At 42.0% G+C, this 18,599-nt stretch overlaps 1 protein-coding gene across 1 annotated transcript in view; it reads left to right on the top strand.

Moving 5' to 3' along the window:
• Positions 1–18,599, top strand: part of epha8 (eph receptor A8) — a 111,214-nt gene that overhangs the window by 27,075 nt on the left and 65,540 nt on the right. Inside the window, exon 2 of the mRNA XM_034122005.1 lies at positions 436–500. Within this exon, the coding sequence (XP_033977896.1) occupies positions 436–500 (65 nt within the window). The remainder of the gene's footprint in view (positions 1–435; positions 501–18,599) is intronic.

The raw sequence follows: 18,599 nt of genomic DNA, 5'->3' as shown, positions 1-18,599 counted from the left end.
TCAACAGAGCATTAACGGAGTTGACCTTTAATTTTAAATCAGTAGCCAGTCAGCGCTCATTCTTTGGCGGTAAATGTTTGGTTTCCTGATCTATTTTTGGCCTGCTGAGGTCCCAGCTCAAAGGGCTCTGAAGGTGAACCAGGTCAAGGTGACATCACACGCTGTGACACCTGGCTCAGAGTCGCCGTGACGACCGTCCCGCCTCATCAGTCACACCTATCAGACAGGTGTGTGTGTGTGTGTGTGTGTGTGTGTGTGTGTGTGTGTGTGTGTGTGTGTGTGTGTGTGTGTGTGTGTGTGTTTGTGTGTGTGTGTGTGTGACTGTCGGGTGCCAGTGCACACAGACGATGTTGGTGAAGGACAGGATGGACGGATGAGGACGGCAAAAACAATGATTTAAAGCTCATCACTTCCTGTTGTTGTTTCTTTCTCTAGTGAACCTTCTCGACACGACGTCCATCAGCGGAGACTGGGGCTGGCTGACGTACCCGTCACATGGGGTAAGAACAAAATAAAACATACTCTATTGAAATCAGTCACTTTGACCCCATAACAATTTAAGTTACACTCACTGTTGGAAAGAGGAGATTCTTAGCTTTGCAACGATATCCTTATTGTTGTTGTTCTCCAAATATTCAGATGACATGATGACTGTTACCGAGACACCATTTTGAGAAAAAGGCCTTCAAAGTTTGCATACAGTGTGTTAGCCAAAGTCATATTAAGAGTGGGCTCAAGGCTTATTCCTAGGAAGAACCAAAAAAATCGAACATCTGTATTTCTTGTCTTAGTTATTATTGGCTTTTTTTCACCACAGGTCTAGAAAGTTGACTTTAAGAGAAGTATACATTTTACAGGTCAGTGTGAGTCATTTTTGCGTTGGTTAATTTAATATCTCTCAACAAAGCATACGTATCAACTGATAACAGAAACTATTATATATATACAACCCTGTATTCGGAGATACTCGTGGATTCATGTTAAAAACTCGGGTTTTGGTCATTTGGGGGTTAGGTTGGTTTTAACCAAAGTCTCATTTTCTGAATATAAATATTTTGTTGGTATATTCAGTCAATAAATACATGTTTGAAACTTGTAAAGACGGGATGGCAACTTTGTAAAACTTGTTTTGTATTTGTATGTCTCTCTGGAGAGGCCACCTGGAGGGGTTGAGGGTTTAAACGTTTGGTCATGAATGCACGATCAATTGTGTTGTGCCTATTTGAAATGAAAATGGCAAATCTAACTCCTCATGCAAACACGATGAATGAAGTATTCATCATGTTTGCACTAGGAGTTAGATTTGTCGAACCTACCTCTAATCAACACCTATTCACCTCAGCATATTTCCTGGGTAGTCCTCATTGAACAATATTTCTGTGAAAACCCAACTGCACACATTTCCACCACAAAGAGACACCTTTTGCAAAAACACTCCTATTTTTACCCCAACTCCAGGCATGTGAGGTGGGGATTTTAAAGCTGTGCTTATGAAAAGGAATCTATCTGTAACCACTGACACTACAGGCTAATTACGAGTTCCTCCATTACAGTCAGACAACGACACGCAACACTCCCCTAATTCAGACATCAGCACCGACATCACTTTTCAACATATTGTCACCATGGTGCAAATCACAGTAGGGGGAGAGCCTACACCCCCTTAGAGGAGGAAGAGGAGAGGGAAGAGGGAGAAAGATGAAAGAGGAAGAGCGAGGTGACAGCGAGGCCACAGCGTTGCTACATTAGCATATTGTAATGCCACATGATGATGCCCGGGGTGATGAATTAGGACTCCAGCCGTGATCTTTATGGCGGCGAGAAAGCCACCGTGTCCCTGACTCCCCCGACTGTCAGTGGAGTGGTAGAAACATTTAACTCACCTCCAGCCCGCACAACAGACGGCGGTGCGATTGAACGGCGGCCAGCAGGAACAGATGGGTTGTCTTTCAAGTCCCCAGGAAAAGAGCCGGAAGAATTGGATTAGAGTTCTGAGCAAAATGACTCGTTCTGTGTAAAATCAGCGTGAGAAGTGAATCTCATAACATCTAGATTACACAAACTCAGCCCCGTGGTGTCTCGTGTCTCATTTCAGTTCAATAATGCCAGCAATATTCACCCCTAAGTTGATGGGAGACATATTTTCACTCTGAGCTCCCGCGCATTAAATGTTTGATTGAATGGATTTACAGCGGTAGCGTGGCTTTGTGGCATTATGGTTAGGTTACATAAGCATATTGTGCTGAATGAAATAGTTTTGTTTCATTTTTGAGAAGTCTCTTAAACTGGAGAGTCCTGGCCAAGATACAGCACAGTTACATACAACACAATAAAGAACAGAGAAAATATCATGCATCATACAAAGAAGTGGACTTTTGGCAAAGTTAGTAAAAACGAACAAGTCCAATGAGTTCCGATACTTTTCCGATGGACATAAATCTATAGATAAGGTGGAAAACCAACAAGAATAGCCTTATAAATAAGGATATGCCAATGATTTAGTCTACGGTTTAAGCTGTATGAAAAAAAATTCTCATCAGTTTTTATACCGAAGTTTTTGTCTTATTGTATTGAAGTGATTCTGAAGTGAAATAAGTGTACAGGTTGTTAGTTGGAAGCAAAGGATGTGTCCAAAACCCCTCCCTTTGTGCATTAATTCACCATTCACCACTTCCATTTACAAACTTTGGAAAACCACGACACACCAACCCCAACACCCTCAAAATGATTCAATAACAATTAGTAAATAAAAGTATATTATATAGAAGATTTCAGCTGTTGCCTTGCTATTCTCCTGGGGGGGCAGAAGCTCACTCTTTAGGGACTTTTCTTTGGAACCAGAGGTTCACCGGTTCAATTCTCCGAACAGACCATAGTAAGGAGTGTTGACCATTACTTGGAGCGGGCCCCCAGCACTAGCATGGGTTTAATGCAGGTTTCCCAAATTGTGCTGTGAACATGCACATGTGTTTGTGACAGAAAAAGAGGGTTTCATTGGAAATCCAGTTATTGTTTCTTGACAATTGGAAATGCCATAATTTGGAAAATGTCAAGGTTTTTCCTCTGGTGTTCTAGAATTAAGAGTTTTGAGATCCATCCTCCATTGAGTAAACAATATCCATCCACAATAATACATTATTTAAGCCACATAAGGGTTACATCTATACATATTGTCATGCCAATCCCAACCCTCTGTTTAAGGAGTACTCATTAAACAAAGTCACAGAGTTAAGAAGGTGAGGTCAAAGGAAAAAACGTCCTCTCTGCTTCTCCCGGCGCTAAACATAAAAAAAAGACATCTCATTATTCATGTTACGTTTCTTCTCTAATGGCACAGTGTGGTTTATCCTGTGCTCCCTCTTATAATGAATTAACTTAAGTCATAAGTTATATTAAATTCTAAAATGATAACTTTGAAGGTCTTGCAAAATGTTGTTATAAATTATTAGATGTGACAGAAGCAGTGTAAATATTCCCTACAGGGTGTTTAAAGGATTTATTGGGAATAGAGGTTGCAAAGCACTTTCACTTAAAGGTCCAATGTCATGCTTTTCCGGTTATTACCCGTCCCCTTGTGTGTTATGGAGGTTTTTATGCATGTAAACGGTCTGCAGAGTCACAAACCCTCAAAGTACACCCTGTAGGGAGTAAAACACAGAAAAGACCTGTCTATGCTGCCCCAGAACGCCTCGTTGGAGATTTCTCTTTTTCCATTTGTTTCTTCCGGGAAGCGCATGACGTCATGCGGTTCCCGGAACCAAAATGGACCAATCCGCGGAGCTCCTCACACACCACGAGGGGTGGGGACCTTTAGCGTACATTTTCAACCAACAGGGAGTCCCCTGGTTGGTAATAGACGAGTTGGGATCGCGGAGAAATGCTCTCCGCAGACCCATTCTCACAGCGTTTATAAACCTTTTTCTTACTCAATATCAAGCCACACTTATTGTTTTTACTTCGGCTGTGAGTGTTTGTGTGTGCTCAGGATGAGTTTCGCTGTGTCTCGCTGTATCCCCGACCCGGAAACCACACCAGTAAGCCAGCTCAGTGAGCAGCGAGCCTCGCAACATCCCGACCAATCAGAGCACACTGGGCTCACAGGGAGGGGTGGGGGGGGGGGGGGGGCAAGAGCTCCAACAAGCCGTTTAGGACAGAGAGTGAATACCTGGTGAATACACATACTATACAGAGATGCTGTATGAGAAACCAATGTGAGTTTGGAAAATTGCACAATATAAATCTATTCTAGTAGACCTCAACAATGGAATTATGATGAGTAGAAATGGCCATGACATGGGACCTTTAAGACATTAAAAACTGTTTTTTTTAAAACAGCTGCAATGTAAACATCAACATTACTGCTCGTATACACAGAAAAATAATAAAGCCTACATTGTGACCACTGATAGCCATATGTGTATTTTGACAGCCATTATCTGGGTACATTGTGATAGAGAGAGAGCTTGGCTTGTGCAGAAAGACTTCACTGAAGGAAGTACTGTCCTCCATATGGGGGAGTTGATTTACTCGGAGCAGTAAGAGCCATTGTAGAGGCATAGTGGGTCTGTTTTGAGCTTGATTAATGATGCATTCAGAATGAGTCTTTAGCAAAGCTATCAGATCGGCAGAAGCTCTTTATTTCTGTGAATTGGCTTCCGCTTTCAGTTTTCTTTCAGCCACACTGAATGGAAACCAGAAAAATACCAATGTCTCGTGGTTTGAAAAGCCTTTTGGCACCGCTTAAGACTGTGTGCTTCGACTTAGAGCAATAATCAAGAAGTTACAAGTAGCTGATGCAGAGATGTTTACCGTCTAGCAAAGTCTTTTGATATTACAAAGCAAAAACACAAGAATAGGTTCCGATTTTTTAAAAACAGTACTCACATACTCTCCATTCTGAATGTGAAGCAAGCAACAAACTCTGTGACAGAAAAGTCAGTGTTGAAGATCCTGAACCTGCTTTTTCTCTCTGGCCAGCAGGTTGCACAAGAATTGTCTAATTTTACAGAAGTCTGATCATGATAAATGTGAAAACGATCATGGATAGTAATTTGTGGTAGACTCCTTTGATGGGTAGGTTGAATGTGTGCAGGTAGGCAGGCAAAAAAGCAACACTTTCTGTGGTTCAGAGAAGGTAATTGTAAAGTGGGTTGACCAGCGATCATTTTGCCCATCTACTGGAAACAAGTAAAAAAAAAAAACGGTAAAGTTGTGAGCAGAAGAAATCCAAAACAAAGATGCTAAAATTAGATATTAGAACTGATGGAAAATGCAGAGTTGGGTGATTCTTTTTGGGGATTTGTAACTACAAGTTAAATGTAAACATTAGGCGATGAAGTTTAAATAGAACAAGGAAACTATCTCTTCTTAGCCTTTACAGAGAGGAGGACTGATTACAACACCCGCAACCATTCTGAATGTTTTCACCCTTTAAACAGTCGTTGTCAGTCGTTATCCATGACATTATAATGCAGCAGATGAGGCAATTTGCAGCTACTTTAAATTGAAATGGTCACAGTTTTAAAAACATTGTTAACATTTTGAAAGGTTTTAGATCTAGGCAACAAAGCCACCATCACGTTTTGGGTTGCATTAAAGGTGGGGTAGGTAAGTTTGAGAAACCGGCTCGAGATACACTTTTTGTTATATTCCATGGAATGCTCTTAACATCCCGATAGCAATGAATATCAAAGGCTGTAACACTAGGAATATGTGGGCGGGACTAAGGACAAAAACTGACTACAAAGGAGCAGCGGGAGTGTCTGCGTGCGCATCTCTCCCAGATGAGCTAAACAGTTTTTTTGCACGCTTTGAGAGCAGCCGGGCTGTGGAGGTACAGAGGGACCAGGAGCTACACTGCCCTTTTGTTTTAAATAGGGCAGATGTGTGTAAATCCTTTAAAAGGGTTAACCCACACAAGGCTCCTGGACCTGATGGCATCCCTGGCCGTGTTCTCAGGGTGTGTGCAGTTCAGCTGGCAGAGGTGTTCACAGACATCTTCAACAGGTCCCTGCTGCAGTCTGTAGTCCCCACATGTTTTAAACACTCCACCATCATTCCTGTCCCCAAAAAGACAATCATCACCTGCCCCAATGACTACCGCCCAGTAGCACTCACCTCCATCATAATGAAGTGCTTTGAGCGGTTAGTCAAATTATTCATCACCTCCTCCCTCCCTGAATCTCTGGACCCCCTGCAGTTTGCCTACAGAGCAAACAGGTTCACAGACGACGCCATAGCCCTCACCCTCCACACTGCCCTCTCACACCTGGACCCGAAGAACAGGAACACATATGTGAGAATGCTGTTCATTGACTACAGTTCAGCATTCAATACCATTGTGCCCTCCAAGCTGGCCATCAAGCTCAGAGACCTCGGGCTCAACAGCGCCCTCTGCGACTGGATCCTGAACTTCCTGACGGGCAGACACCAGGCAGTGCGGTTGGGAAACATCACATCCTCCACCCTGATTCTAAACACCGGTGCCCCTCAAGGCTGCGTGCTCAGCCCTCTCCTCTACTCCCTGTTCACCCACGACTGCGTGGCCACACACAGCTCCAACACCATCGTGAAGTTTGCTGATGACACGACCGTCATCGGCCAGATCACAGACGATGACGAGACGGCGTACAGAGAGGAGGTCAAAAACCTGACATCTTGGTGCCAGGATAACAACCTCCATCTCAACATCAGCAAAACAAAGGAGCTGATTGTGGACTACAGGAAGCAGCAGGGAGAGGGACACGCCCCCATCGCCATCAATGGGACTACGGTGGAGAGAGTCAAAAGCTTCAGGTTCCTTGGGGTCCACATCACTGAGGACCTGACATGGTCTCTTCACACCACCACCATCACCAAGAAAGCTCGACAGCGGCTCTTCTTCCTCCGCAGGTTGAGGAGGTTCAAAATGGATTCCAGGATACTCTGCAACTTCTACAGGTGCACGATAGAGACTATCCTCACTGGCAGCATGACGGCCTGGTACGGCAGCTGCACCGACCTCGATCGTAAAGCTTTACAGAGGGTGGTGAAAACTGCACAGCACATCACCAGGACGGAGCTGCCATCCATGGAGGACCTTTACTCCCAGCGGCTCAGGAAGAAATCACTACGGATTATCAAAGATCCCCATCACCCCAGCCACAAACTGTTCTTTCTGTTGCCGTCTGGCAGGCGGTACCGCAGCATCCTGACAAGGACAAGAAGATTCGGAGACAGTTTCTTCCCGCGGGCAGTGAGACTGTTAAAAAATTGAACTGTTGAAACAACATCAAACATTCATCTGCTACTCAGTAGTATGTATCTAATACCTAATATATATATATCATTCCAATAACTTGTATATAGACTCGTACTGCACTATTCCACATCATAACTTTATTTCATTTTTATAACTATTATTATTTTTGTATTGCTCATGCTCTTATTGTTATTATGTTATTATGTTGCATTGTTGGAGAAGCCTGTGACATAAGATTTTCAACTGCATAATTACTCTGTAGCTATGTCAGATTGACAATAAAGAACCTTGAACCTTGATATCTTAAGTGCTTTGACAAAAAATCCATAAAAAAATGTCATCTGTGGAAGCCGTAGTACTGTAAAAATCACGACCAATCATTTTAGCCGGCCCGGCTAAAGTAACTGGATGGCCTACCTGCCTGTCAGCCTTCCATCTGTGCACAAACTTATCTCGTGCCCTCATTGGTCATGTGCTCGTTCGTGTGTGTTGGAGGAGGGGCTCTGTAAGGAAGGGCATATTTTTTCCGGCTGTGTATTTTCAAATTCTAGCGCACTCGAGCCGGTTTCTCCAAAATGACCTACCCCACCTTTAAGTCTATTTGTTCAAATATGAATATGTGAATACACAGGTTGAGTTTTGATTTAACACAGGTTCCAAAAATCGGTATCCCGATATACAAGATGCCTCAGACAGCATTTTGTGTGTGTGTGTGTGTGTGTGTGTGTGTGTGTGTGTGTGTGTGTGTGTGTGTGTGTGTGTGTGTGTGTGTGTGTGTGTGTGTGTGTGTGTGTGTGTGTGTGTGTGTGTGTGAGTGAGAACGAGAGAGAAAAACATTGCTGAGACCTCATGGGTTCTTTGATAAATGGATGTTTTGACAGTTTCTAACTCTCTTACACTCTCACACTTTCACACATACAGAACACACATGAGGTCATTTTTTTGTATGCCTTCCTGACAGCTTACAGTGTTATGAATGTGCCACGCTAGCTGCATCAGTTTTTCGGATGCCCTCTTCTCCGGGCAGCAGCGCTTTGATGGTCTTAGGTCGAGGAAATGCAGCTGCAGTGGAAAGATTTATGTTGCCTGATGATTATGTCACGAAAAAGCTGCTATCTTTACTCTGAGAGTGACTCGTGTATGTACGGTCACACTTTGCTTGATCCAAAAAGCTAGCTTGGAGTCTGCAGTATGCCAAATCTATTCTTCCATAACAAATACATTAAACTTGGCTCTGCTGTTATCCCGAAGGTTCACTAATGTTATTTTTAAATTGAAATGTTGTTCAGGAGGGGACACACATGTCAGTTTGAGTGAGCGAGTAAGGCAAAGGTGAGGAGAGAGAGAAGGGGAAATAGATAGAAAGGTTGCCCACGGGGAATACAACAGGAAAACGAGTCAGATCCACGCTGGAGGAAGATGGATTAAAATAGTTAACATAAAGTTACCTGAATTTGAAGACATTTAGAGGGATATTGGCTGGGGGACAGACATTTCCTCTCTGCAGCTCACAATACTGTTTCTTTTCTATTGTACTTCTTCACAAATGAATTCCCTTCACATCAAGATTACTGTCTGTTGTCTCTACACCTGCACGGATCTACGTACATATTGATATCAGTCACATAACAAATATGTGTAATATGCATGGGGTCGTCCATAATGAAGAGTAATCATAGCAGTATGGATCTCTACAGGTGCAGAAGCCATTTGTATGTGTTTGTTTTTATTATTTGTTAACTTACTTACTCTGCATGGACAGAAAGGGGGGGGTGAGTCGGTTATTTAAATGTTCTGTTGTCCGCAATTTCTACCGCATTATCCATTTCAGCCTCACTTCCACTTGCAATCGTACTTGCACTGCTGGTACTGGATTGGATTGGATTTGAGTTTTTACATTTTATTTCCATGTTTAAAAAAAAAGGTAAATACATTTCAAGGAGCGTAGGAGATTAGTTTGTGTATGTTTAGTGTTTCTACCTGTGTTCAGCCCCTAGCAGATTTTTTTTGGACTGATTACAGTCACAAAAACATGTGTTTTAGCATCGTTCAGCTCATTGTTTGTTGGTTTTACAGATCAACAGGCTTTACTGTTGGAAAGCATCACACCATTGACAGACAAAGTAAGCAACTAGATGGTGAAAAAAGTTAAACAACTAGTCCCAAAGAGCCAGATGTTTGTATTTGGGACTTTCCATAAAAGGCTACCTACTTACTTACACCAATATTACAAAATGAAACCCAAGAGAACGGCCATTTCTCAGAAGATACGAACCAACAGGAACTTTATTACGCAAAAGGGAATTTTTTGGATGGCAAATGCATGACCTGCCAATCTCTGCGTCTGATTGGCTAGTACTACAAAGCAACAAGTACTAGCCAATCAGAGGCAGAGGAGGGCGGGTCATGCCTTTGCAAAAAAAAAGAAATCTATGCATATTGCATAATGAAGCAATGTGCTTCAGATTGGTGTGTATTTTCAGAGAAATTGGCCTTAAGTCAACCTGCTGAAAATATTCAATAGAAGCATTGTAAACTATTGAACAACCCAGAACTGAGAGGGAAAGAAAACTTGGTGAAAAAATCATCAAGGTGTGAACTTTTACTCTGAGAAAGATGGAGGGATGGAAGGAAAAGATGGAGAGAGAGCGAAGGAAGGTGATTTTTTTTAAAGCAATGTTACAGGGGGATTAAAATGTTTCCAGGAAAATAGCTGAAGATTGGTGTGTGTGTGTGTGTGTGTGTGTGTGTGTGTGTGTGTGTGTGTGTGTGTGTGTGTGTGTGTGTGTGTGTGGGTGTGGGTGTGGGTGTGGGTGTGTGTGTGTGTGTGTGTGTGTGTGTGTGTGTGTGTGTGTGTGTGTGTGTGTGTGTGTGAGGTCTTTATTAGCACCCTGACCTCTCCCTTCACGCAAGTCTCGTTTAGATGACATCATGACAGATCACGTCTCCCACTCAAGGGGCTTCTTTCCATCCAATTTATTCAGGCAATGGTTAGGACGCCCGTGGGCTGTCCCAGGAGCATCTTTCTCTGTTTTTCACTCTCTCTTACACACACTCACACACACCCACACACACACACACACACACACACACTCACACACAGGGACACACTCACTGTATCTCACTTTCTCTCGGAGCTTGTCAAATAGAGCAGGAAGACTTCATTATCCTCCAGTCCGATCTATGTTGGCCATGACAGGTTCATCCACCGGCCACCCCTCGATCGATACAGCTGACAGAACAAGTTGTCTGTGTGTGTGTGTGTGTGTGTGTGTGTGTGTGTGTGTGTGTGTGTGTGTGTGTGTGTGTGTGTGTGTGTGTGTGAAGATTAACGTGGGCCGCAGAAGCCATGATGTGGACGAGCAAGTGATGAGCTGAAGTGTCAAAAGCCCACAGTCTGTTGCCATTAGTAACTATTTCTTCAGCTCCCTATTACCTCCTCGTCCTCTGTCTCTCTCATACACACACATACACACACCTTTTTTAGCATATGACTAGCTGTGCCTCCTGACAGTGCCTTCCAATGCTTGTCTGTGTAGATGAGTTTTATTTTATTGCTGGAAAGAGCAGACCAGTGAGCTTCAGTGTAGAGCTGCAGGGTGGCAATATTGTTTTGGGGGATTTCCCCTGTTTCTCTTAAAAGTACTTTCAGTTTTTATCTGAATAAATCTTCTAAAAAGCAGATTTCTGTCAAATTAACTGGCAAACAGGACCCGAAGAAGATTAAAACTCAAGCTGTCCTATGCTGCAACTAAACCCTGAAATGGGTCAGCATTTTCCCACCTCCGGTTCCCCTCGTCTCAATGTCAAGGTTTTTTGTACGTGTTTTTGTGTTAGATGCTTGAAATCTGATGTCAACACAAGCTGAGGAGATTTTCAATCTATCAATACCCAATTTGTGATTATCTGTAGGTTTTATATATAGTGACTAAAAGAGAACTTCATCACGTCAATCATGAGACTGTCTTTAGCTCAGTTTTGTTGACGCAGAGTCATGTGACTGTGATGCAGTTTATTTATAGCTTTTTACTTGGTTATTCCCCAAAACAAGTCACTAGAGTACTAAGTTTGCCTTTATTTGCTTACAAAATATTGTAGGGGTTTACCAAAAGGGTAGCCTTGAGACCCACAACTACCTTAATCTGGCCCTGGTCACATCTCTATCATACCCCATTTTTCTCTTGACACTTTTCATGATGAATGAGAAGGTCCAGATGTTTTCTCTGAGTTGGAGTATTTTGAGTTTATTCAGCATGTTGAAGAACACTGACCATCAGAAACAGTTTTTTTCTTAAAGGTGGGGTAGGTAATTTTGGAGAAACCAGCTCGAGTGCGCTAGAATTTGAAAATACAAAGCCGGAAAAAATCTCCCACTTCCTTACAGAGCCCCTCCTCCAACACACACGAACGCGCACATGACCAATGAGGGCACGAGATAAGTTTGTGCCCCGATGGAAGGCTGACAGGTAGGCCATCCAGTTATTTTAGCCGGGCCGGCTCAGATGATTGGTCGTGCTTTTTACAGTACTACGGCTTCCACAGATGAAATTTTTTTATGGATTTTTTGTCAAAGCACTTAAGATATTCATTGTTATCGGGATGTTAAGAGCATTCCATGGAATATAACAAAAAGTGTATCTCGAGCCGGTTTCTCAAACTTACCTACCCCACCTTTAACTCTTCACAAGAAAATAAATTGTTAGTTAATTAGAATGTATTAAAGGGGAGAGGATGCAAATTAAAGTGTAGTTAACGAGAGATATAACAAGTGGAAACACAACTTTGAAACACTGATTAAACCCTGAGGTAGAGACGTGCATTCAGAACTTATCTTTCATAACTTTGAAGTTTATTTGACTTTGTTATTTGATAGACAGTAGGCTGACAAAACACTTTCATTCTGCTAAACAAACAGCTTCTCTGATCTTCTGGCAACTCAGAGGTCAAACTATCTGTTTAAGTGGAAAAGAGATTGAGATTAAAGAGAGGACGGGAGCGCGGAGAATCAGAGAAATCGAGGAAAGTGGATCAGACGTGCGTTAATTGCCACAAAGAATCCGAGAAGACTGATCTCTGACCCCAGAACATCCCGATCAGAAACACAATTAGCAAGACATGGGAGGAAACCTTTACAGTCTTTTTATTTTATGTAGAGAAGATAGCAATAATATCAGTCATATTATCACCAGGGGCATTCTGGGGGATCGGTGGATTGAGTTGGCGATGAGTCACCAGTTTAAATTGATGACGATGATACACTTTTTAAACTAGTATTTAATAGATTGATGACTGTGAACAACTTAGTAAATTATCTTATTTTAAGTTGAGTTATTAATTGTGAATTCTCGAACACAACCAGCTCATATTTACCCAAATTACATATCAAAGTGTTGTCTATTTGCCAGCTCAAAGAGTCTTACTGTGAACCTAGGACATTTTCATGATCAAAAATGTCAGAAAGCGGCCATATTTGTACTACCGGTGGTCTTATTTTTATACATTGTGGGTCGGTTTGAGAGTTTTAGGGGACTCAAAACTGCCTTTTTGATCCTAAAAAATGTCAAAAAACGATTCAACATCCTCAATATATCTCAAAAACCACACCGACATTTAGCCTATTTTCTGCATATGCCAATTAATGTAACTTATTCTAATTGTGCAAATTGCCCTACATAATTATGCAAGTTAGCATCCGGCAGTTTCTGTATGTTAGGGACCCGTATTATACATTTCTAACATAAAACTTTGGGGTATTTTTTCTGTGTTCCCAATTTAGTTCTGGAAACGTTTTGGATTCTTTATGGGGTGCCTCTTTGCTGCTATTAACAACACCAGTTGTAATGAAGCACTTGTCTCACACACCTTCAGCCAGTCCTTGAGCTCCTGCTGACCTCCTGCTGACCTCCTGTTGACCGTCCGTTTATTCTCCCGTGAGACAGAGGCATAGCAGCTGCTAGCCTAAGGTGCTAACACACCTCTGCAGCTGCTCTGTGGACAAACCTCTCTTAATAAACACCAGGTGAAGGCATGATGTGCTGCAGGCGCTGGATCACCGGAGGGCTCGATGTGGCGTCTGTAGGACCAGCAGAGGATTTGTATGTGTGCTGGGAAGTTAGTAGAGAAAGATAGAGCGTCTTGAAGGCAGTGTGAAGCCGAGGAAAACTGCCCAGGTGTCTGAATAAGAGATTTGAGGCAGACAGACTTTGACAGGGTTTGACAGACAGCTCTATTCTGCAGTTGGCTTTAACAGACACAGCAGGGATGATCTGCTTGTACTGAAATCATCTCAAATAGGCCTTGAGTGTGGAGACATCTTCCTTCCTGGTAGGTACTTCGAGGATTATTCTTGTGGGCTGTTACACCAAGTACAGTATGTGTAGATTCCTACATAGCTTTTGTTGTTTATAGAGTGGTGAAGCGATGAAGTATTTTTGTAGACTGACCCGAAAGTTAGCATCGCAAAGGCTCCCTCAACAAAAGCAATAGGAGTTCCTGATTGGATTTGGTAAATTGCAGAAAATAAGCTTTGTGGAAAACACAAGTTTTTGATACTTAACACATTTCTTTCAGCAGGATTAACTCCACATGTTTAAACCACTTTGTGACTTATAAGACCTAAACTCAATTGCCGGAAGTAAAAAGCTAACGTTATGCATTAAACAAACTAAGTATTGGTCCACATTACATTACATGTCATTTGTTAGACGCTTTTATCCAAAGCGACTTACATACTCAATACTGTGGACAATCCCCACAGGATCAATTTGGGGTGAAGTGTCTTGCCCAGGGACACAACGACATGCTGACTGCAGTGGGGTTTGAACCTGTGCTCCCCTGATCTGATCACCAAAGCACTAACCCACTGCGCCACACACCTCCACATCAGCACCGCTAAGCTTAATGCGTTACACAACTTGTTACACAACTTTTTTGCAGATTCTCAATCACAGTCTATTGAGCCATTATCAGACACTGGTGTTTTCTTGTCTGTTTTAAACACTGCCCCGGTAAACACACACTACAGTCAACTTTTTATACATTGTATTTAAATGCAAAAAAGCATATTTTGTATTCCTTTTAGTTGGGATGTTCAAATAGTTTTGAGTTGCACCCACACTCACACACACTCACACACATGCACTGTCCTGTAAAACCTACGTCTCTGAATAGATGGCGATTACACCATCTCCTCCACTGATCCCAGACCAGTGCAATTAACACTCCTATTCCAGAAAGGTTATCGCTGTCAAAGAGTCCACAGCCACACACACACACTGACACACACACACGCGCGCGCGCAGGCACGCACGCACGCACGCACACACACACACACACACACACACACACACACACACACACACACACACACACACACACACACAGACACAGAAGAAAAAGTTATTAAGTCTGTTCTGGTTGTGTGGCTGATAATGCGCGAGGCAGAAAGGTGTTGGGCAGAGCCTGATATTTCACTGACTTAATATGCAGACCTGTTACTTCACATAGAGCTCGGCATCAAGCCTGGAAATGCCACCAGTGAACACACACACACACACACACACACACACACACACACACACACACACACTCACACACACACACACACACACACACACACACACACACACACACACACACACAGCCATCACACCCTGCCGACTCTCTCTGTCTTCATCATCCTTTTTCTATCCCTCACCGTCATTCATTCTCTTTCTGTCGATGAGTTCTAAAGAAATCTCAATCAGACATACTAATCTGAAATTAGATCTTTCAAAGTAGACACGAGACTTCGGCTTTGTCTTCCTTTTGACGTCGCTTGTCCTAAAGCGTGTGTTGTCTTACCATTCTGCATGCTTTAATGCAAAAGTAAGCCCGCGAAAGACAGTGGTGGTAATGAAGTTCCCATTTTATTCCCCATCATTTTTTACCAATTATCCCATAATCTGATCATCAGGGCTACCAGGTGATCAGAAAGAGATTTTGTTTTTGTTTTTCTCAAATATAAACATATTTGTTTAATACATTATCCTTTAAAGCTGAGCAGTTTGAGAAAAACATCTTAAACTCAAGGCCCACTTCAAGTTTTTACCGGAGCTTTCAACTGTATAAAACTGTGTTAATTAATGGATGGAGTTCACTCTGTTGTGCAAACTCACATCTGTTATGACTTAATCCACAAAGTTAAGCAAAATAGTACGTTCTCGATTCAAAGATCACCTCTTTTGTGCTTCTATAGTCAATGATGACAGCTTTGAAACCATTAGCACACTATTTCTCCAACCTCCGCAAAATGACCATATTTAGTTGTTTCAAGGACTATTAAACACAGTTTCAATCCCACTAGAGCTCACTGTATTTCATTTTTTATTTTAAAAGTTACTTCACATTTTTCATTCTTGTAGGATGCATAAACATCACCCTATATTTAATATTTCCAAACCTACAGTATATTGCTGCAGGCTGCGATACACCTAGTGTGAGTCTTTTTAATATAAAAGCTAAGAACCAATTAGCCAGTTTCATACACTCATGCACCACCAAGTGCTCTATATTAAAAATGCAAAGACTCTCATAAGAAGATCTTCTTCACATAAGTTAACGGCTGCCAGAAGATGATAGATGATGTGTGAGTGTGCTTCTTCTCTGTGGTCTAAATGCCTTGGGCAAATCGTTTGCTATTAATGTAATGTGTAGGATGTACATTTAAGAAGGAAATACTTTTAATCTGCACAGGACTTCCTGCAAGAATCAGTTTAACCTCAAGTACAGTTACCTTTAGAAATAGAGCCATATGGTACGTTCACACAGGACGTGAAACTTATTTTTCCGTGATTTAATGTTATTCACACACAAAAAGTGATGCCTAAATCACATCATACCGATACCGATTAGTAAAAACAATGTTTTGGCGAATGTGCAATCAAAAAACATTTTAAATGTGTTCTGAATGGACATTGGATCAATCAGGCTAGGCTAAGCTACCGTTGCTGCTCTGTCTCTACTCAAAATAACGTCATATTACATACATGACTTTATGTGCCATGCCATTGACCAGTGACCATCAACTGGCGGCCTGCGGGCCACATCCGGCCCGCCAGACATTCTCATCCGGCCCGCACAGCTGGGATGACTGTGGCGTTGGGGGAGTGGTTAGTGCGTTCACCCCCCACTCATGTCACCTCGAGTTACACGGGTTCGAGCCCCCACGCTCGTCAGAAAACGTCGTTGTGTCCTTGATCAAGACACTACATTCCCAAAGGTGCTGTATAGGTGATATATGATATATATATATATATATATATATAAAGATGATGGTTACTTTTATAAAAAAATAATTTAGAAAAATATGAGGAGAAGTATCCGTGTTTAATCCGTGTATGGTTCGTTCTTTGGTTTTTCCGTTTCAAAACCGAATCGGAAAAACTAAAAACCGGTGTTATTTTTTTGTTTTTCTGTTTTTAAACCAAAACGGAAAACCAAAAAAACGACGTATTCTGTTTTTAAACCAAAACGGGTTAACAACAAAGTTACCGGTTCGCCAAGGAGGAAGTGAGGAGACAACCGTTTCATTGCAGACTGTTATGTTTATGTGAGGGAAAATGATATATATATATATATACATATATAATGTATTATGATTTATATATAAATATATATATAAAAATGTCTGGCCCCCGAAAGTGTCTCTTGGATTAATTTTGGCCCTTGGACAAATGTAGTTGGTGACCCCTGCCATAGACAGTCTGTGGTTTAAACACATGATCTAGTTTCTGTACAGATATGAGGCACTATGAGATCATGCCGTTGCCAACAGCTAACAGTTGATGTTTTGTTTTCTTATTCAACGTCAGTAAATATCTGACGCCAGGCGGAGACTCTCACCGCTGATTGGCTTTCGCAAAACAGAACACACCATTAAACACAACAACATCAAATAAGCATCTTCTCAACCAATCTATATTTGTTAATCAGTCTTTTTTTCAGCCTTTCATCTGTTTGTGTGTCCGCTCTCTTTCACATCACACAATATGAACGGAATTGATTTCATGCTCAAAGGCCTCAGGCTCGAACGAGAGTAGAGCCCGAGCTCTATAGAAGCAATCTTTAGAGGCGACTGCATTAACAAAACACTTTCATTCTGCTTAACAACGCCTTCTCTGATCTTCAGGCAACTCAGATGGCAACTTCTTTGTCTGAGTGGAAACACTAAATGGGCTGAATAAAACAAAAGAGATGGAGATTAAAGAGGGGAAGGCAGCGTGGATCAGACGTGCGTTAATTGGCACAAAGAGTCCGAGAAGGCTGAGCTCTGAGCACTTGACCCAAGAACGGCACGATCAGAAACACAATTATCAAAAAGTGAGAAGAGACTATCACAGGCTGATCAAGGGACTATGTGAAGTCATAATAACACACAGAAAGAAGTCCGGTCAATTTCACGCCAGGTGTGGACAACAAACATTCGTTTTTCTCAATCAGAAAACACAGCAGAATACTTTTGAATATTTATTTTGTATTATTTGTGGAGAGTAGGAAACATTGGATTCATGATGGGTAAACTGTCCCCAGTGAAGGAAAGAGTTTAAAAGACATTCAGAAATCAGAAGAAGACAGACAGGAAGTAAACACTAACACTGGGCTCTTGCAGTTTCTAAAGACTTATAAGGTTAAACACTTGATACTTGTGTGTAACTGCAGTATATTGAATTCTGTGATATATTTGTATTGTGTGTTATGGTAACAGTTTTGTTTTCTGTCTGCCACGTTTGTTTTCTCCTGATGAGAGATCCGATGAGTTGACAGGCAGGAAACAGATGTGCAATTTACAGCCAATTAATTCCTAATTTTCTTTCTCACACACACTCACACACACACTCTCTCTCCTGTGTCTGACATATATCCTCACGCACTCACACTGCAGTGTCAGCGGGTGGCTCTGTGAAGCTGTGTGTCTGTTGTCATCACTCTCTTATCGTGCTCTCACAAGATAAAAATGCCCTGCAGAATCTCTCTGACTTTCTTCTTCTACTTCTTCTCTGTTAGTCTGTAGAGGAAGAGCAGAACATATTTACATTATTTCCAAGACTAAACACCAACCATTCTCGTCCAATCCCAACCTCCTGACAGTGTGCCTTTAGCTGCTGTCATATTTCACACTGGATCAAATTAAAAGGAGGAACAAATCCCCCAAAATAGGGGAAGAAAAAAAAAGGGCTTTAGTGCAACGATGGCAATACGGGAATAATGAGGGGGATAGAGAGGTTATAAACCGCACTAATTAACCGGGGTCTTCAGGAGTTCAAGGACAGTTTCAATTTAGCTGATAAAGATGAGAAGGAAGAGGAAAGGGGAGGGAAGG

Source organism: Trematomus bernacchii, unplaced genomic scaffold, assembly GCF_902827165.1.
Source record: "Trematomus bernacchii unplaced genomic scaffold, fTreBer1.1, whole genome shotgun sequence".
Lineage (NCBI taxonomy): Eukaryota > Metazoa > Chordata > Actinopteri > Perciformes > Nototheniidae > Trematomus > Trematomus bernacchii.
The sequence above is the reverse complement of the archived record's forward strand: the minus strand, read 5'-3'. Positions and strand labels throughout refer to the sequence as shown.